At 40.6% G+C, this 21920-nt stretch overlaps 1 protein-coding gene across 4 annotated transcripts in view; it reads right to left on the reverse strand.

The window, feature by feature from the left end:
* Positions 1 to 16141, reverse strand: part of KLHL2 (kelch like family member 2) — a 58663-nt gene extending 42522 nt beyond the window's left edge. For 2 of the 4 annotated variants that reach the window (XM_061584255.1, XM_061584253.1), the window contains exons 1-4: positions 15789 to 16141; positions 7652 to 7777; positions 3791 to 3897; positions 2202 to 2323 (exon numbers count right to left, since the gene is read on the reverse strand). In XM_061584255.1, the coding sequence (XP_061440239.1) occupies positions 2202 to 2323; positions 3791 to 3897; positions 7652 to 7777; positions 15789 to 15817 (384 nt within the window). In that variant the 5' untranslated portion in view covers positions 15818 to 16141. Of the gene's footprint in view, positions 1 to 2201; positions 2427 to 3790; positions 3898 to 7651; positions 7778 to 8083; positions 8144 to 15788 lie in introns of those variants that run through there. The other 2 variants (XM_061584254.1, XM_061584256.1) reach the window with 2 other exon arrangements.
* Between the last annotated feature and the right edge of the window lie 5779 nt (positions 16142 to 21920).

Raw genomic sequence — 21920 nt, forward strand, 5'->3', positions numbered from 1 at the left:
AAAGGCAGCTGTCTCACTCTGCCCAATGGTAGAGCTGACCCTGCAAGGTTATTCCTTAATTATATTTGTTGCTGTATAACTAGTATACATAATTCAAACTAAATTAAGAATGTAGCCTTCTCATTTAGAAGACTGATTAGGCCTATTTAGTTAACAAGTTAGACAACTATTAAAGCTGTTCCTTTTTCGTGTGTGTGCTTGCACACAAATAAATGTCTCCTCAGAATGAGAAGCATGCATTTTTATTTTATTTAACACATTGATGGGCACGTCAGGGTGAGTACAATGTCTGTATGGCAATTTAAATATGATATATACCAATATGTGTATTTAACTGTGTATTTATATTCAGATTTGCACCTAGAATTGTAATCAGATCAACTTTGGTCCAGATTTGCAAGAACTTGGAAAGTGGAGAATTTTCTACTATAAGTTTGTTCAAAGTAATATACAGTAAGATACCATGTCCAGCCTCATGTACAGTATAGGCCATATACAATGCCGCCCCTTTGCTGGCACAATGGAGCTTCCTCGTCCATCCCCTACAGCCCCCAGGCAGCTCAAAATCAGCTCCAGAGGATTGAGAAACCCACTGGAGCAGATTTGGGGGTGCATGGGGAGGGGAAAGGAAACTTAAGTTCCACTGTACCATCAGAACTATGCACATGGAGCACTGGATACAACCCTGTCTTTTTGGGGGGTACGCAAGTAAGATTTAGAGTAGCACATTGGCTAACCCTGCTCTAGGCTCAAAAGTAGCCAATTTACATAATCTTTCAATATATGAAGATGCTGGCCCAACATTGTTTTCCCTGTGATTTCTTATGAAATTGCACCAGATGTTTTTAACCCTCTCTCAGAATCACCAAGCAGGACATCAGCTATTCTACAACTCTATGAAGGATCCAAACGATGCAGATATGTTCTTGTGTTCAGTTTATTATGCAACAGCCAAGTAGGCTTTTTGCATGCACACCAAAAAAAAAAAGAGACGCAGAAGAGGCATTAAAACAGTAACTGCAAAAAACGAAATAAATAATTCAGGAATATAAATATATAACAAGACTGCAGACACTGATAATTAATAGCAATTACTGAAAGAGCTCCAACGCTAGGTATTATCATCCAAAGGAATAAATCCTTTTCTCCTTACTAAAGCCAATTTAACATACTTAGCAGCCCAATGTGACACATAATAGGTTCCTGCTAATAAAAACACAATTTGTTCATCAAGGTACCTTCACTGACATTAACAAGAGGATTGAAATATTTATGGCCTAAATCTGAGTATAATGAACATTCTAGAAAAAAATGAATCAAATCCTCTGTGCTCCAGCAACTTGCAGGACAGCATCTGTTCGTATTAATATGGCCTTCACAGCGCCGCACACCCTTCATCAACTATAGAGTGTTTAGCCTACATTTAATTAAAAAACCCTTAAGGGCTTATAGGCAGGTAAAGGCTAAATATAGGGGCAATGTCCCAGGATGAATGGCAAAGGTTTTATACAATGTGTTAGAGAGACACTAATGTGGTGATAGCCTGGAAATTCACATCAGCTAAGTGCCTTGCAAGTTCCAAGCAGGAACCATTATAACCCTTTGTCATCAAGGGACCCACAGAACAGCTCAATTTGGAGATAACCCGATTAATTTTGGAAGCCCTTGATTCTGGCCCCTTGATTCTGGCTCCATGTGCTCATATGCCATGACAACAAGGGGAGAGAGGCCTGTTGGAAAATTATTGTTAGTCTGGGCTAAAGTTTTCACTGAACAGCAGGCTGACTCCATGCATATGATAAGTATGTTACTGTTGGGTCTTTTGGCCGCAGAACCTGCCCATTTTGCTACACCAGAACTGCCTGCATGTATCAGCAATGATTTATACCCAAATACAGCATATTTTAACATGACCCTTTCAAACCACTGCTTTCTCAAGTGTTTCCATGACTTGCCATTATTGCATAATTACAAAACAGCTTGTTTAGGTCTATAAAAGAACAGGTGACTATAAGTTCTAGATCAATTATTCTGAACTACAAAAAGAAGTCCTATAAGATCACATAAATGCTATTAAAATCCACATATCCTTCTTATGACTAAGATGCTAAAAATAAATGTCATTACCTTAACAGGGAAGGTTCTCACTTTGTGTCATTATGCATCATTGAAGGATAAGATGAAAATATTCTCCTACTCACCTGTACATTTTCTTCTGTAAGCTGAATTTCAGCAGTGTAAACATATTCAATGAGCATCTTAAGGGTCCATCCATCAACTTCCTTTATTCGAACTCTCTTTGCCTGACTCTCGCTCATTTCACCTATAATACATGGTTGTATAGCTCTGTTAATTTAATCAGACACTGGTAACTGGCATCAACATGTTGCAGTTCCAGGTGGCTTCCTCGGCACAAAAGTTTTCCTCTAGGAGAAGAGAAAGGAAATGTTTATTCTCCAGAATGAAGCTACATGGATCAGTTTAGGATGATAGCACCCCACCCCCAATAAGAACCATGATACGCTAGAAAAAATAATTTAAATTTAAGGGGCAGCCATCAGACGATTTAGCAATACCTCCTGCTCTGAACTGCATAAATCTTTTAAAAACCTTGAATGCCTATGTCATACATCTATATCCATTCATAATTTCAGGACTAAAAACTTCATGGGCACACAGAAGTATAAGCATACTTCAAAAATAAGACATGCAATATTTATATAAATGAGAATAAATCAATAACTTGATATAATCACCTTTAATGCATTAAGTGACACCTGCAGAAATTGCTCCAGAAAATTCTAGCAGCAGACAAGGAGAATTAATATTAGCACCATTCGATTCATCATCCCTCAAAACAATTTTACCTCTATCCAGAAGAGCATGGTGTCAGCTTGTGGAGGCTGAAATGCTGATCATGAGGACCATCTGCAGTGCCAGCATATATGTTTACAGAAGAGGATTTAGAACGAGTCTCCAAGACCAGAAAAAAACAGTGCCTCTTATAGTGCAGAAGTCTGTCCAAGGCATATTTAACTGCTACTGCTCAACAGTACAGAAAAACCTACTATAACTCATAGCACAGCCCCAGAGTCACTTGGCTATATCCAAAATTAGTCTTACTATACTCAGAGCAGACCCATTAAAATTAATGGATATTACTAACTTAGGTCCGTTAATATCAACAGGTCTACTCTGAGTAGAACTTGGGTGACTACAACCCACTGTATCAGAACACAGCAGGGATAGCTAACATGGTGCCCTACAAATGTTGATGGACCACAGCTGCCAACATTCATGACCACTGGCCATGCTGACTGGGGTTGATGGAAGCTGGAGTACAACATCTGGAAGGCCACAGATTCTCCATCTGTGCACTGAAGCAACTGACCTAGAACACAAATGTAAATCATTCTTGGATCCTGCAAATCCACTGAAATTTTGGCCTTAAACACACAGCACCATCAGAGTAGAGAAGTGGAGGAAAAATCCAGCTAGCATTGAGAACTTATGACAAGATATGCAATCTAGCTGTCATTTAAAATTACACTAAAAATACTAAAACGTGCACTCCAGCAATAAGACCATGAAGTCATTAAGTCCTCCATGCCTGTTAACAGCTTGACATTTTCAAATATTGTTAACTGGTGTCTCAATACCACCCCCCATTCCATATTTTTTTTCACTGCAGTATTTAGACCTCCTGTATCAGGGATCCACACATGCATATTTTACTCGTTTAACTATACTATAGTTCCAAACGTAACAAGCCATAAGAAAAATGTAGTACCTGTAAACATGGCATGGAAGTATGGACTGCAAGCTGCTAGTACAACTCTATGAGCTGCAATTTCCATGTCTTCAGCTACTATTGTCACATCACACAGCAAGTTTTGACTACATAGGGAAAGAACAGAAGAACACAACTCATAAACAGATTCTGTAAGAAAGCAAACATCTACTATAGATTTTGCAAAGTTGTTTGTCTGTGTGCTATGGCTTTGGACGTCTCTTAAGATATCATAACCAAATTTTGAATGATGGTTCCTGAGATGAAGCAGCAGGTTTTCATCTGTGTTTGTATAGGACACCATTCTGAATCAAAATGGCAGACCAAACTTTTAAAAACTGCACTGATTTTAACTACTAATTTCAAAAATTAACTGATTATTTTGGTTTCTTAGAATTCCTAAGCAATTCCGTGTATGAGGCTACTAGTACTAAATATTATCCTCAAGAAGCTTTTTCAGGGGCATTTCATTTCCAGACTTATTTCAGAAAGAATAACCATTGACCACTTATTGATTGGGTAACAGGGACCTTTGCTAGAGCCCACCTATATTTCATTTTTGTACCCTAAACTTTGTCAAATAAGCAGAGCACAGCCAAAGTTCAGATGCTTACTGCTCCCCTTGGTAGTGATGACGACACTAATACCATGCCTCTCTTGTCCTATTTTTATTGCATCACATCTGAAGCGTTTCATTAAATTTCACCTCCATCTTACTAAGCACCGTTAGCTTTTTTAACCAATTTAATATCTCCTTCTAGAAATCAATCCGCAATTGTTACTGGACTCAACTAAAATCATACTTTGCAATAGGGATCGGGTTTTTTTGTTTTGCCTAATTATATGATTTAAAGTCTCCCCACCATCATACCCAAAAACAGAATAAGCTTGTATGTATTGTAGAAGCATAACACAGCAAGGTAAGGCAAACTATAACTATCACTGTTAAAGTATCACTGTTAAAATGTTTAAGATTTCCTTTTAAAATGCATCAAGAAAGATGTTCCAACTTTAAAAAAGAGCCATCATAAAACCCAGTTGCACCTGACAATGAGCCAAAATGGATCTGCAAGACTAGCTATAATTACACAACAAGCAACATGTATACACTTCAAACTGTTTAGCATACACGGTTGGCAACAATGAATTGTATTTCCAATTAATATCACTCCAGAATCAGAGTAAATGGGCCCTCATAATAGCTTCCCAGAGAGAAGCCAGAACTTTTTATGCTCCTGTGGAATCAGTAAATATGGAACAATAAATCATCTAAGTACTTTAATATATTAAATTATGTTTTTTTAAAAAGTCAGAAAACCAGAATCCCACAAATTCACTTGCTTCCCTGTTCTCCCCCCCCCCCCCGCCTCAAGAAGAGGAGCCCTGTGTGTAGACATCAGGACAATGTCTAGGCACTTAAAATACAGCTCCCTATATACTAGACAAAGGAAATTCTTTTGCTTTAGTTGATGTCAACTTAGTTTAGCTGATATATATAACTAAGGTAGCATATTAGAGGCAAATGCAATAAAGGTTTTCAAGCCCTCTGTATCTGAGATTAACATAGGAGTCTCATAATGCACATATAGACTCTAGCACGTTTGCCTCCAAAGTAGGCCACCATTATTGCCATTTTACAGATGGAGAACCAAGAAGGAAAGACTGCTGCTTGCCTAACACCACACAATGAGTTAAATGCAGAAGTGAGCCTTGAACTCTGTTCTCAAAGTAATTAATGTTCTAGTAATTGAATCAGGACCATAGATGGTTTCACTACTTGGACTTTTTCCTTTGATGCCTCATCTGACACAAAATGAATTCAAGTCATCTGAAAGTAAGAAAATTTGTTCTTTGGGTGTGTTCAAAGCAGGAAAAGGCAAGACAGATGGCAAAATCACTTGCAATATGGGTGGCGATCAAAGAAGCAAAACAGCAGTTTATTAATATCTAGATAGTTTCATATTAATTGCCAAGATTCAATATGCCTATAAACGGAAGAAGTTTAACATTAAGTTTGTTGTACCAAAAAGAATTTTAAAGAGGCAAATGAACTAAAGGGCATTTCCTTTTTAAAAAACACTAAGGAATTTCAGGATGTTGAGAACGAAAAGTATGAGGAACACAACATTGTGACATTTAACTGTACTGGGAGAAGACCTAGCAGTGGATGTCAGACTAACTAGCAGGGCTGTGGAGTCGGTACGCCAAACCTTTGACTCCGACTCCTCTATTTTTCTACTGTCCGACTCCGACTCCACCCAAAATTGCTTCCAACTCCACAGCCCTGGAAAGGGCTGTAAATGTCTTTTTAAATTGGGAGCTCTCATAGGAGCATTTTTATTGCTGCCTGAATATGCACTGATCTTGGCATCACAGCATTTGTCTTCATCTGGATCCTGTGTCATACACTGACACACAAAATGTTTTCCATCTTGAGTTATGGTGAAATGCTCAACTACAGCTGACTTCATGGGAAGCTTCTTTGACATTTTGAATTTATATTTTAAAAAATTTGTCAATCAAAATTTATTTTGAAGCCGGAGTCGGTACATTTCTACCGACTCCAACTCCACCCAAAATAGCTTCCGACTCCGACTCCACAGCCCTGCTAACTAGTGGATGTCGGACTAGCTCGCTCTCATCTCCACATGCAATGGCAAGTCCTAAACAAACTGATTCATAAAGCACTGACTTACAGAATACAAACAAGAGGTAACATTTCTCATGCCACATAGCCCAGTTTTACATATCATACATGTGAAGGAGTCCTCAGGCAATGTCTAAGGAGCAGGGGTCAGCCACTTTCCCTACCTCTGGACCAATGCATCTGTTCATACATAGGCCTCCACCACGCAGATGTCCACATCAACACAAGGGCATCGGAAGTGAAGCCAATGGCATGCCTAACTGTGGGGCTGGCAGCTGGCCCCAGTCATCACATTAGGACCCCTCATGTGCAAGGGGGTCTCATGATGCCACTATACTATACTAGAAGTTACCAATGAGTTTTCTTACTTGCATAGAGAATCAAGAGCAAAAAAGGGAGAAGCACTTGGGCCATTCCAGCCATGGGTGTACAAGACATTGAACAAAGGACGTTGGAACTGTACATAGTAACAGCAGATCACTTCAAATACCTATGAAGTAGGGGATAGGGCAATACCAAGTAAAAAACTGACAGGTGGTGCTGAACCTATCTTCCTACTATTATGCCTCGGAAGCCACACACACCACCAGCTGGCCTCCAAAACAAAAACAAAAATATTTCTTAAAATTCTATCTCATTCTTCTCCTCCACTTTATTGTACCACAGTTTGGGTTAGCCTAATAAAGATACTGTTCCAATAAGGATTGTGGACATTTTCTTAATGGCTGAGACAGCCATCTTTACTTTTTCCCCTTATAAGGTAGGTTATGCTTGGAACTGGCCCAAGATCACTCACTAAGCTGCAGGGCTTGGAGGGGGTGGGGAGTACAGACCTCACACTGCTTGAAATTAATTCACCCGTTTTGCAGCTGTTTTGTAACGACCCACATTTAAGATGCGAAACTACCACCAAAAAAGGTACAGAAGGCTAGGCTTCTGCCATATGGAAAAGTTTATCTAGAAGCAAGTCAAGTTTCCCCATGCAATGTTCTTTAGGAAGCTGCTTTTAAGAGGAAGACAGCTGTGCATGCAGAAGAGAAGCTTCAGATCTCATCTTATGCTTTACTTTCGGCTTCAAGAGTTTACTGCAATGTAAACAGCTTAGGATCGCAACAATTTCACAATACGAATCTATATAGTCTATCAGTGAGAAAGCTCAGAAAATGAGTAACCAGACAAGTAATCGGAACTATATGTATATCAAGCAGTAATACCTTCTTAATTCATTCATAACTTTGAAAGCATTCTTCATATGCCAAGGATTCACTGTAATGGGACAGTGTTTTTCAGTATTATCATCTTTCAGATCCAGGGGTTTCTGCTGGCACAGTTTGGTACATCTGCAAGTAAGAAAGGCTGGTTCAATAACTGTCTACTTGAGCGTTTGTCACCAATGTAGACTAAAAGGTTTACCTCTTACAGCTTTGCAACTTCTGCAGCACTACCTGAACAAAGTAAGCCACTTGAAAAGTCCTTTCAGAATGTTGCTTTGTCTATGCCCCGACACTCAGGACAAACAACATAAACCCCAAGCGATTTAGATCCATGCATAGAAATGCTCCAAGACGAAACATCTTTAATCATATTAAATTACTGATAGTAGATCAAAACAGTGTCAGTTAAAAGCCACACTGAAGGATACTTACTCAAGATGTACTAACAGATTGCAATGAAAGAGATCAAAATGTTGTGCTCTTTAGCCAAATCTGAAAGAAAGAGAAGAGCCCTAGTGCCAAGACTTACCTGCACCTGCAAATAATACAGTATAGTTGAAACATATTATTGTGCTTGTGCATCTTTCCCCAACCTGGTTTGCTTCAGATGTTGTTGGACTGCAGTTTCCATGATCTCCGACCATTAACCATGTTGGCTGGAGCTGATGGGAGTTGTATTCCAACAACATCCAGAGGGCACCAGGTCAAGGAAGGCTGTGCTAGTACGATGGCAAATGGCTTGATGTCTCACACCATTTCATTCAAGCACAACTTCACCCGGAATGCCAATCAAGACAGCAAGAATGATCACTGATAATATCTCATTATGTTCAAATACAGCTGCTCTGTAACCCAAGTCATCACATTTTAGTAATTACTCAAAAGGTTAGAGTGGGGAAGCAAGCACATGCATTATTCCACAAGTTCAAGCTAGTAGCTACTGTGTGATACATCAGCATCAGTACGTCCTTTAAACAAATCAGTGGTAAAGGTCATTGTAAACGTCTGTGACAAAGTGAGTCAGTCAATAAATGCACTGACTTCTCTTCAAATATCTGTATCCAAGTAGCAAATAGATAAAGGGGAAGGAATACCTGGCCCTTCAAGGAAAATAGATCAGCTCAAACCATCATTCTTGCTAACTTTTTTTAGATATAATTTTCTATTCATTACCCTCTAGTTAACACAAGTCTCTCATGCTGGCCCTTTCAAGGAAATTACTTCTGTGTACCAACAACTCCATTACACTACGGGAGCATTATATGAATTTTCTGCAGTTGCTCAATATTTTCTCTTTCTGTCCTTTCTCAGGCATGTCCTTTTAGGTTGCACCAATTCTGGAACAGACCACATTCACCTTAAGCTCTGGATCAATCCAGCATGCATGTTGTAGAATCCTGGCATCCAACAGTCACTACATGTGGCAAAATGGCTATTGACCTGTGGTAAACTTTTGCTTTACTTCTATGGCCTATTTTTTAAGTAGGCACCCTGGGCTCCTACTGGGAGGAAGGGTGGGATATAAATCTAATAAAAAATAAATAATAATAAATAAAGTTTTAAATAAAATTATTTTCTACTTTTACCAGTTCAAAAAGTGTCCACCCTCTGTCCTTAACAATCACAGATTCGTCCTTGGATCGTACATACTTTTCTGACTTTGAGAAGTACAGAATTGTTTTTTAATTCATGAAAGATCCATTTCACTTTGACATCTACAGTTCTCAACTGTCTCAAGCGTTTGTGAGGTTGGAGAGCAATGAGATTTTACTTCAAAGGACTCAATGTTTGAAAGATGATTCAATTGTTACAATGTGGACTCATATTTTAAATCAAAACAAGTTCTAGTTATTCCATATATTTCAATTTTTGGCTCAATGTGGCTCTGTGAATCAACTTTTCTGTGGTAAAATAGTGACATCAAAATATAGGCCACAGATATTGGACGAAAATTTGGAGGTGGAGCTACGATGTATTCTAATTGATGTTATGTCTGATTTCTCTGCACTTCTTAATAAAAAGATATGTCAGATTTTTCACTAATTCCATCAATAATTCAAAACATTTTGTGTTGTTCTGCCCTCAAAACACAGTTTAAAATATTTGTTTTTGTCATGTGGTGAAAATGTTAACATATTTTGGCAAATATAAAAACAACTGTCAGACACTGCTACTATAGAAAGTGCACACACCATTACTTTCACAAGCTGCACTTCCAACTGGAGGTTCTTCCAGTGTGGCCCAACTTTTGAAAGCAGTTCTTTAGCAAGACTGCAAGGAGGTGCAGTAGGCTGGAGCGAGCTCACAGAAGCCCCAGTGCATGCCATCCTTTGGATACAATCAAATAATTTTAACTAGCGCCTTTTTAATCAAAGTAGCATTATAACATCCAGATGCAGTAGTGTGATCCAAGGCAGCATATTTCATAAAAGTATGATGCAGCCCTGGGCTCCTTTGGGAGGAAGGGCAGGATATAAATTGAACAACAACATCTGAATGTGGTTGGGGAAATTGGAAAAAAAACAGTGTTCTTTAGACAAAGATGCAATACACTACAGTACATTGGCTGATTATTAAAGAAAAGCAGCTGTTTATACAGTTTCATACCTTCAAAACCAAAGTAAATGCATAACACCTAGCAGTCCTTTTATAACAATTTTCTTCAACAACTCACTACAATAGGGTAGGAACTTCTATTTAGAAACCCATACGGTGCTGAGTCCCCACTATATGGAGAAATTGTGACTCCAGTGATGCAGGGTGGAAATCTCCCTTTTCCAGTTCTATAACTACATTTTGAAGTCATATACAGGCGGGCCCCCCTTATACGGCAGGTTCCGTTCCGGACCCCCGCCGTAAAGCTGAAATCGCCGTAAAGCGGAACTCCACTGAGTATAATGGGACGCATCGCGCGAAAATGACAAGATGCTGCAAAATCGGCTTTAAAACAGGGAATGAAAGCCGCCGCATTAGCAGAACGCCGGTAAGCGAAGTGCCAGTAAGCGGAGCCCTACTGTAATAAGATTTACTAGTAACAATATTAAATGAATGCAGTATGCCAAATTGAGTAGCCAGAATGGATATAATAACAGTTGTGGAAGGAATTTCGATTTTATTCCTTCAGGCCAAAAATATTTACTCTGCTTAATTTATTATGGCTAAAATATATTGTTTGCAGTGTTCAATATAATAGGGAAGTATTTTGTTTAGATGTTCTCCTAACATTTTGTCAGAAGAGATTGTGGTTTGTGGTTAGCAAGTTTCCGGAGCCACAATCAAGGCAACTCAGTGTTAAAGAAAAAGAGGAACTGTTGTAAGAATGTTTCTTAGGAGAAACCACGTATGCTGAAAATGTATTGAGTAAAGTTTAGAACTATAACTCTTCTTTAGATGTTTTTGGGTGTCTTGTTTTGTACCTTGTGAGATCTCAAAGCATGGGTAAAGGGCCCTTCCTCTTTCTCTAAACGGACATAAACGGTTTGAGATACTGGGACCAGGTACCTGCCCTCAGGGGAGGATACTTGGGTAGGGATTGGCCCAGAGGGGTCATAAGGTACAATGTATGTATGATGTAGCAATCACTATAAAAGCAATGTATTCCTATTGATTGGCAGAGTGTGAGGTTCGAAAGAACTCCCTCTCCCATTATGCATACTGGTATCTTTTGTTATTGATCAATAAACCTCTGTCCTTTGGAGCACAATCTTTGGTCTGGAAAGTTTTTCCTTCAACACAGTTCAATCTAAAGTTGTTGTAATTAACTTTGTTTTAGACAGCTATCCCTAGGAAGCAAATATATTTATACACAGCACTGTTAGGGGCTGATACAGGAGGCCCAAGCTTCAGATCTTTTCTGTTGATCCCAGGTCTCCTGCCTCCCCTTTTAAAAAAACTTTGGGTGGTATTCAACTAAACCTAACAGAACCTCCCCCAACCTCCTTTTCACACATACACCAAACTGCTCCAGAGCATTGGGAGAACCCCTAGAACAGACCTAGGCATACCTTGGGGAGAAGGGGAGACATTCCATTACACACCTGGGAATCCTTGCGCTGACAGAATATGTTAGTTAGAAATCACCTTTTCTTTACACAGCTGCTGGGCACTCAGCAAAGCACAGTGCTAGAGAGTTCCCATTCACCCATCCACCATCTTAATTTGCTCAGGTCTAAATATGTACCTATACATTTAAATTAGTATATACAAAATATGTACCTGATCCCCAAGTATTTTAAGTACATAGCAATGGCCCTACTAAGACACGGTTCTTCAAGCGTGCTAAAATTAATGTATTATAAATTAATATATAAACTTTTTGTTAAAAGCTATGTAGTGTAAAGGAAGTGTATGCTACTGAGCTATCGCGTCTTAAAATAAAAATATTATAATATGAATTTCCATGTAATGCATTTAAAAATATTGCAATAAAATCTCTATGTAGGGCATTTTTAAAATATTACAATAAAAATTTCCAAGTAAACCTTTTAATTTGTTTGAATATCACATTTAAACCACATTAAATATGCTTTGTTTTCATTTTCCTAAAAAAAATATTTCAGTTCAAAGAATTCTGGCTGCTGCGGGCAAAAATAAATACTTACACAGCACACAATATCAACAATGCTATACTTTTAAAATTAGTTTTGCTTACTAAATATAACTCCAACAGGGTAAATTAGATCTCAATCAATTTAGGGCAGTGAATTTTTTTAAGGTTTTACGTTTTCAAATCCACATCACTGTGACGCTCTCAAAGACCATATTTATTATGAAAAGGTGCCATATAGCATAGAGAAGCTTGAATTAAGGTACACATTGGTTCCCTCATCCCAAAATGGGCCTCCTTGTCCTCCTCTGATAAGCCATTTTAAGAATCAAGGAAGTGCATCTGGTCATAACTACTTTGGAGCTTTGCATGTATGGGAAAAGACGGTATGCAGGAACAAAGATCTTCACCCTGACTATCTTTACCAGTTGTTTTTCTTCTAACAACGCTTATCTTTGTATGCACTGGAATTAGGCTCTGTTACATCCTATTCTCAAAGTGTCCCAGAGGAGGTAGCATACAATTGGCACCCACATATATCTCCTTTCACTCACTACAGCAGTAATCAAGCCTAATAAACATCTTAACATTTATCAGTGTTGTTTACATGGTTGGTTATAAGACAACATCCAACACAATACTCCCCACCAGGATGCTCACTTTGGCAAGTAGGGAATGGAAGGGGGTCTGTTGCCATTCTTAATCATTAGATTAGAAGATACCACTAAACTCTTAGCTTGTGGATGTGAGAGGTGTTGTAAGAAAATCATAAGCAGATTACATTTATGGGTACAATATGTTTTTCTGTAGCTCCACTGACCTTGGTAATCTCTGAATATCGTTCGTAGAAACTTAACTGTTAAGAGGCATCTGGCAAGCCACTACGGGAAACAGGATGTTGGACTAGATGAACCACTGATGCTTAACATGCACCTCATCCATCCACTTCTTTGAGAATTCTATCATCATGCACAAAACTGTCCCTCACAGAAGACACAAAAATAGGACTGCTCTCCCCCCCCCCCCGGAGTAAGTGCTGCAGTAAATCCTTAACTTGTTCTAATACATTTTACTTTATTACCTTCTGGAAACAGGGCTTTGGAACAATGTTAACACAACCCTTTTAGAAACTGGGGATCACACAATCCTGTACTCCATGGCATTTTTTGTTACTACTTACCAATATTTTTCCAGCTAGGACCACTACTTGAAGTCGTTTATATCCTTGATTTGGACAGGCAATTCTTGAATAATTTAGGCTGGCAGGTTACTAATTTGCTCAATTTGACACACTGCATTCATTTAATATTGTAATGCATACAGCTTGGATCCAAACTTGAACTTCACAAATTAGTCATAATACGATATGATAAAATTTATTACAGTCATAGACCAAACAAGAACATTAAGGTATTTATGAAATTAGTCATAATTTAGTTGCCATTGAAATCAGTGGGCTTAAGCGGAACCAATTTCACCTGAATCCAACCAACAGCCTCTTCTAGTATGTTCTCCATTCCATTCAAATCATGCAGGAGCAAATATGCTGCTTTACCTGCTTCATTCTCAGATCCCCCTTCCCTCCAAACTGTTCCTCCAGGTGTTACTGAGATTACCATCACAACCCCCAAACCTTAATTCTTCTTTAACTAGAAAAAGTGGCAGACTTGTCTCCAGCCCCATTTAGGACTACGTGACCTGTCAGAAGGGGAGAAATATGGAGTTTTTTTGAAAATGTGTCCATACAGCAAGGAAGCATAGCCAATCATGGCTCTTTTTAAACATGTGCACACTTGTTACATCAGCATGCCTTTAAACTACACAATATATTTAGTGACCTTGAACCTCTCCAGTTATACTCAATTCACAGATGGAAGAGTATGAGTTTGAAGGAAGAATGAGGAAAAGGCATGCATGCCTTGCAGCACTTATATATGTAAAACAATATCCCATATTATAATTATGTCTTTTCAAATCAGCAAAATATAGTTAGCACAAATATTAGTACACAATCCTCCCCCCCCCCCACAAAAAAACAGAAAATAAACAAAGTAATATAACCACACAAAGATCTCTCCTGGCCCTGGTTAAGCCTATGTAGGGGGCAAATTTTTATCCAAAGAGGGCTTGTAGCTCAATGGTACAGCAAATGCTTTGTTAGGCTCCAGGTTTAATCCTGGCATTTCCAGACTGGGTCTGAAATCCCAAAAGTATTACCAGTCAGTGTAGACAATTCTGAGCTGGCTGGACCAGTAGTCTGACTCAGTATTAGGAAACTTTTTATGTTAAAGCAGTAACAATTATGAAGCTTCAAAAGACAGCATCAATAGCTGCTAGAAGCCTGGGAAAATAACTAACATTTGTTGTTGTGCTAACTAGAATTTGCTGATTTGGAAACAGACAATTATAATGCATGGTACGTTGTTTTGCCCTGGCACTTATAACTCAAACTAGGTATCAAGTGAGAGCATTCCAATCCAAAGTCAAGGCACCATCACAAAGAAGGCCCTTTCTCTGCTCATTACCATCTAACTTCTGACAGCAGAGACATCAGAAGAATGATGATCTAAACTACTGTTCAGATTTTTATGTGTTATTTTAGCTGCGGACAACAGGTCTCCACTTCTCCCAGCACTTCACTCTGAGGGGCACTGACTTAAGCTGCAAACTCATGCACAGAGTGGGAGCTATCAGAACTTCTTGTATCAGGACATCTGAAGTGTGTTAGGATGCATTTTCCCACTCTTTCAATACATGGATATTAGTAGTGGGGGGAGGGGAGGGAGGATATTAATTTCAAGTTGTAGAGTGAAATTGTTCATGCCGAACGATACTACAACCCTCACAGGCACAGACCATCACTTCTCTCCATATACAGCATTTAACACAATGCAACTGCTAAATAAACTATGATTAAATCATCAATAATTATTAGTTATTCAAGCAACCAAAAAAAAAAAAAAAAAAAGATTGAGCAACCAAAGATAAACCAGCACTCATTCGATGCTTTTTCCTTGTTAGCCTGTCCCTGGTCCACAGTAGGGTTTAAGTTTAAGCCATCCATACTTCCATTTGTTCAATGGTTCCATCCCAGAAAGTGTTTTGAACTAGAACATATTACAACAGCACTAGGCCAGACCGTGTAGAGTGCATTTCTATCTCCCGCCACTCAGCCAGCAACCACAGCCAGCTTCCAAAGGTCTGGCATTAGGAAGCAGCCCTTCCAGGCTAAAGAGCATAGTTACCAAGGCGATCTCACCTGCAATACCTCCTTCTCCACTTCGGTTCAGAAAAGACCCACGACCCTACTCAGACGCATGTGGGCTAGCTGCTGGGGAATGCACTTTGCACATGCTCAGATACGCTAACATCATTGTTCCAGTTGTTATAGAAGTGAACCTCTGGGATTCAAAACCGGAGATAGGGCTGAGGCCTGGTTTAAACTACACCCTGCAGAGAAGAAGGAGGCGACCCCACTTTCATCACCTTGCCCAGGAAACCTTTTGTCATGACTGTGAGCCCAGCCCAACCCACTCGCTGTCTCTCTATCCACACATACGCACAACCCGGCGACGTGCGCCCGACACTTACCCTAACGGCTGCAACAGCAGCATCTCCATCGCGGCTCCTCCGCTTGGGCTGCTCTCTCTTTAGAACGCCGGCACCGAACGCCGGCGCCAGCACCATTCCAGCCACGAACGCTGGGACACCCCCGGCAGAACGCCCAGAGAGAGGCAAGGCTTGCCTGGACTAGACCAGCCTGGCCTCTCCCGCGAGCGTACCACGAGCGCGTGCCACTACAGACAGCGCCTCCGCCTCTGCTGCTGCTACCCCCGCCCAACCGGCGACGAGTTGCAGCTGCTATCCACGCGTTCTCCCAGATTCCGCCAACCCGGCACTTCCGGGGTCCGGACAGAGCGAGCCCGGTTAGCCTTACTGGAGGAGGGCGACGTGACGTCAACGCGCAACTTGGTGAGGGGGAAGAGGGAGGAATGACTCCTACGTGCGCCCCCTTCCTGCGTGATTCTCTGGGGCGAGCGGGCGCGTTGTGTGCGGGTGGCAGCTGCTGTTGGGGCAGATGCGGGGCAGAGAAAGAAACTAAGGCAGGGTCAGGGGAGTACGAAAGCCCCGTTTGCCGTGTGGGAGAGTCTGTTCTCCCGTTTTGAAAATTAATTGGTTGAAATGCGACCCCTTTCCTCCCCCCTCCCTTCGCCTACATTTTTGTGCTTCAGAGTATAATGTTGGGATGAATTGGTTTGCCCGGTTTTGAATCAGGTCGATGGGCGACGTATCTCAGTCAGCGTTGCATCAAAGGTGACCAAACGGCTGGTTCAGGAAAGTTGGCAAACAGGGCGACGTGGTAGTCACACGTAGACTTCCTCGAAGATTGCGTTTTCCACTGTCATATTTCTATTTTATTAACCACATTCCTATTCTTCCTAGTCCCCATTCTTCCCAGTCTCCATCTTCCCTTCCTTTGTGTTTTCTCTATGTTATATTTCAGATGGTAACCTCCTTGAGGCAGGGATCTGCCCTTCTGTATGCTTTAAAGCATCTTGCACACTGATGGTGCTATATAAATAAACATCAGGACAGTATAAACTGATTATTCCATTGTATCCTTAACCATCTCATGAGGCAGGTCTGATTGCAAGAGTAGCTTGATCAAGGCTACCCCTGATCTTCATGATGGTGGAGCACAGATTTGAACCTTGGACTGAGCAATCAAACTTGCTTAAAGATAAGACTACTCTCCTAAACCCACTGACTAGCAAGTAAACCCCTTTGAGCTTAGCGTGACTTATTTCTGAGTAAACTTGCAGAGGGTTGCACATCCCAATGAAGTCAGTGCATTTTAACTTTTCTAACAGTGCAATCCTACTCTGGTTTACTAGTCCAACTGAATTCAGTGGTGTGCACTCATTGGCTATAATAAGTGAATAAAGGATTGCAGCCTCTGTAAAAAAAAAAATTAGCAGACAAAACCTGACTGCTGGCTTGAGGAAAGCACCAACCAGTTGAAGGACAGGCACACCATCTGGAATGCTCAGACCTGAGATGGCCATGGGATACGTAGGAGGATCAGCAAGAGGAGGACTGAAGCACATGCCAGGACCATCTAACACCCAAATATGGTATATGCCAGCAAAGACCTACGGGTAACTATCATAGAAAGCTGCCTTACCAAGGCTGCTTTCACACATGGGGCTGATTGCGTTAGTTTAACGGATTAAAAAGGTAGCGCTTCTGTCCCAATTTCTAAAATCCCTTTCACACTGCAGTTAAGGAACAGCAGCTTTTTCAGCCAATATAACAGCATTATGCGCAACTGTCTTTCACACGGCTTGTTTTCATCCTTCACCCATGCCCACTGTTCCTCACTGTGCAGGAGGTCTAAGATCTTGTCCAGTCGCCATGAAAGCCCTCTCCCTTTAGGATCTGACTTTTTAAATTGTTTTAGTTGTATCAAGACAGGTATGTGTGGGAAATGCTGCTGCTATCTGCACTGATGCCGGAATAGCAGTACAACGTTCATCAGGCAAAAAAAACCCGTGCGCCTAAAGGGCGGGAACATGCTGGGATGCCTGTCACATGAGTGGCTGCAGGTAGCAATAAACTCCTGCAATCTTCTGGGTTCCCAGCCTTGCCAATGGATTATTTCTGGTATCATTTATCATGGAAATTAATGCTAAACTTCCACTACATTCCACTAGTATTCTGGAGCTAGCTTGTGCGTCGCAGGAAAGATCAAATATAATGCGCAAATTACCAGGTAAGAAATAGAATAACGGAATAAAGTGCAGTGTGAAAGCAGCCCAAGTCAGCCTATTTGTTCATCTAACTCAGTATTGTCTACACTGACTGGCAACCACATTCCAGGATTTCAGACAGGAGTATTTCTCAGCCCTACCTGGAGATGCTAGGGATGGAATCTGGGACCTTATGCATGCAAGGCAGATGCTCTACCACTGAGCTATGGCCCTCCCCCATGTGTGGCCCTCAATGGCCTGTAGTAGTAAGCTAGTGGAATCACAAGGTCCATTTAGCCCACTTGGCCAGTGAGCAGCACAGGCAGTTTTACCCCAGGATGAAAAGGATGGGGGAGTCAGGGGTCTTTCCAATGCAACCCACACACAAGTGTCTGATCTGCTTGGGGCTCAGCTGTTACCATTCACAAAAGAGAGTAAGTAGAAGAGGAAGCACATTGACTTGTTTTCCTTTTCTGGAATCTGGGACCTAAGATGGTAGTTCAGGATGAGATCCTGGTTAATCTTCCCAAGGAGATGGAGCAGTCCAAGTGCCCCCAACTGGACAGAACACAGAAAAATTGATTGACTGGGTATATCATTTACATGGGGGTGATGAGGAAGATGCCGTCTTAGCTGCCCTGATAAAGTACCAAGATGATATACTTAGGGCAGGTCTATCCCAGCCTGGCCCATTCCAAGTGACAGTATGATGAACATGCTTAGAATGATAGTGGCCATGAAACCAATTCTCTAATAGAATGGAAAGCATGGGGAGCTGTGGCTGTTAATCACTAGGCCTGGTGGGGCAGCCAAGGGGGTCACCAGAGGTAGAGCCAATTTATTCTGGTTTTCTCCCCATTCTCCCTTGCAAATATATTGTGTGGACACAAACAATGCAGCAGTAAAAATACTGATAGGGCTTGCCCTGATAACAAGCTTCCCATGAGTTGCATACATTGTCTGCAGCAGGGAAAAGTGCAAATAAAAAAAGATGGCTCAAGCTAGGTCTACCCAGGGTAAGGAATGAAGCAACCAGGTGTGCTATGTGTTCAATAGCCTGAGAAAATGCCAGCATATCCATTGCAAGTTAAGCACTGATGTGTGAAGTGCAAAGTAGCTCACCACAGTAGTGTTTTCGTCTCCAAATCCAACAGGTTCCAACTCCAATTAAACTGGAAGCATTGAAGGAATGGCTGTCAGTTTATCCGTGAGACTTAGGTGAAAGGCAATTTATAAATTAATAATAGTACGCTAGGGAGGCAATGCATTTAAGGGAGGGTTCACATTAGGGTTTAGGGTTCCATAGGAAGAGGAACCGATGCACAGATTAGCAGACTATTTGAGGTTGGTTTGCGGGATGAAGTACGTAGTTAGGCCTAAGCTACAAAAAGAGGTCAAGGAAGCGTGTCAGGTCCATAAGAGTCATGCTGTCGTGACCAAATCTTAGAATGTCTCCTTTAGGGGTTCTTCCAAAGAAGACTGGGGAGGGGCAGAGAGTACAGGCATGTATACTACCTGTTGTACTCAAACGGTAATAATTTATGACATTAGACCCAGCCTTGTGTTTGCTTTAAGACACATAGCTTGATACAGCAGTGGCCACGGTGCAGGTCCTGGGAGAGGAGGTGGGGTGCTGTTGGTAAATTGTGACTTTAAGGCTGCATCTGCACCTTAAGGGTGAAGCAGTATTCTACCACTTTAACAGTCATGGCTTCCCCCCAAGAATCCTGGGAACTGTAGTTTGTGAAGAGTGCTGGAGAGCCCTATTCCCCTTACAGAGCTCCAAGGCCCAGAGTTCTACTCTCAGAACTGTAGGTCTGTGAGGGAATAGGGGTCTCCTAACAACTCTCAGCACCCTTAAACTACAGTTCCCAGGATTCTTGGGGGGAAGCCATTACTGTTTAAAGTGTTATGATAGTGCTTTAAATGTATCGTGCAAATAGGGCCTAAGTCCAGCACACTGGGCTGAAGCAATTCTCCAGGTGGCTAGGGTCAAGTGTGAGAACAGCACTTGAGAGACACAAGCTACATGGACAGTCAGGCCAGTTCCTTGGGTGCAAAAAATAGAGGTGTCCCCCTTTGCACCCCAATTTTTAATTGACATAGTAACTCTAGGTCAGTGTTCACCTCTTTATTGTTACTACAACTTCTCAGGTAATGCTATTATAGAACCAAATAATATCTGCCACAATATCAAGGGCTCATTCACCAGCTTGTCTTCCACTATGATGCATGTCATCTGCCAGCAATGCCAGACAAACCCGTCAGTCTTAAATGGACACAAATCTGACATCAGAAAGGGCAATATTCAGAATCCAGCAATAGAATGTTTTAACTTTTCAGGATACACAATTACTGACTTTAAGATTGAAGTTTCTTTGGGCAAGATTGGCTAAGTAAAACTCCAGCATGAACTATAGTGCCTTGCAAAAGTAATTGAACCCTTAGCTAATGCTCTCATATGTTTCTTACAAAGATTTCCCAACATAAAACCAATGCCACCTTACAGTAACTGATTTTGAGTTTCAGTGTTTCAAGACAAAATACCACACAGAACAAAATTACAATGTGCTATTTGTAATTCAGTAATATGAGAGATGGAAAAGTTCCATACTTTCTGTGAGAACAAAACCAGAAGCAGACTGCGGTACAGATCATGAACTGGTAATATCGAAAATCAGAGTAAAGCTAAAGAAGAACAAAGCAATCATCATGCCAAAATACAATGTAAATAACATCCCAGAAGAATATAAAGATCAAATAAGGAACAGATTCGAGGCTTTAACCTTGATGGAGAACCAGAAGAACTATGGAGTGGAGACGTTATCAGGGAAGAATGCAAAAAGACCTCTAGTTTAAAAAAGAAAAAGACCTCAATGGATGACTGAAGCAACTCTTAAAATGGTTAAAGAAAGGAAAGCAAGATGAGATAGAAACACAGAGCCCTAAATGCAACTATACAGTGTCTAGTACACAAGAACAAAGAGAACTATTACAATAGTTATTGTATAGAAATATAAGACGACAACGACAAGGGTAAAACAAGAGCCTTATTCCAAAAGATTAGAGAAATTAAAGGGAAATTTAAACCAAGAGTAGGGATGTTGAATAATCAACAGAGGAACATACTGACTGACCAAGATGAAATAAAAGGAAGATGGAAGCAATACACTGAAGGACTATGTAAAAGAGATGCGAGGATAACAGATTCATTCATGGAGGAAGCGTATGATGAAGAAACAGAAATTTTAGAGTGAGGTGAAAGCTGCTGTTAAAATACTTGGAAGAAACAAATCACCAGGAACAGATGGCATACCAACAGAGTTGCTACAAGCTACTGAGACTGAATCTGTCATTTGGACAAATTTATCAACAAATATGGAAAAGAAAACAAAAATTTATCAACAAATATGGAAAAGAAAACAATGGCCCACAGACTGGAAGCATTCAATATACATCTGAATTCCATAGAAAGGGGATCACAGGGAATGCAGTAATTACCTTAATATCCCATGCAAGTTAAGTAATGCTCAAGAGTCTACAACACAGGCTCTTACTGTATATGGAGGGAGAAATGCCAGATGTCCAAGCTGGATTTAGAAAGGGCAGAGGCACCAGAGATCATATCGCAAACATATGGTGGATAATGGAACGGACCAAGGAATTTCAGAAGGAAATCACCCTGTGCTTTATAGATTACAGCAAAGCCATTGATTGTATAGATCATGAAAAATTATAGAATGCTTTAAAAGAAATGGAGGTGCCATAGCATCTGATTGTTCTGATGTGCAACCTATACTCTGGAAGGACAGAATGTGGAGAAACCAATTGGTTCCCAGTCAGAAAGGGTGTGAGACAGGGGTGTATTTTATCACCCTGTTGGTTTAATCTATATGCAGAATATATCATACGGAAAGCGGGATTGGACCAAGATGAAGGAGGTGTGAAAACTGGAGGGAGAAATATCAATAAT

The sequence above is a fragment of the Rhineura floridana genome, chromosome 9 (assembly GCF_030035675.1).
Source record: "Rhineura floridana isolate rRhiFlo1 chromosome 9, rRhiFlo1.hap2, whole genome shotgun sequence".
Classification (NCBI taxonomy): domain Eukaryota; kingdom Metazoa; phylum Chordata; class Lepidosauria; order Squamata; family Rhineuridae; genus Rhineura; species Rhineura floridana.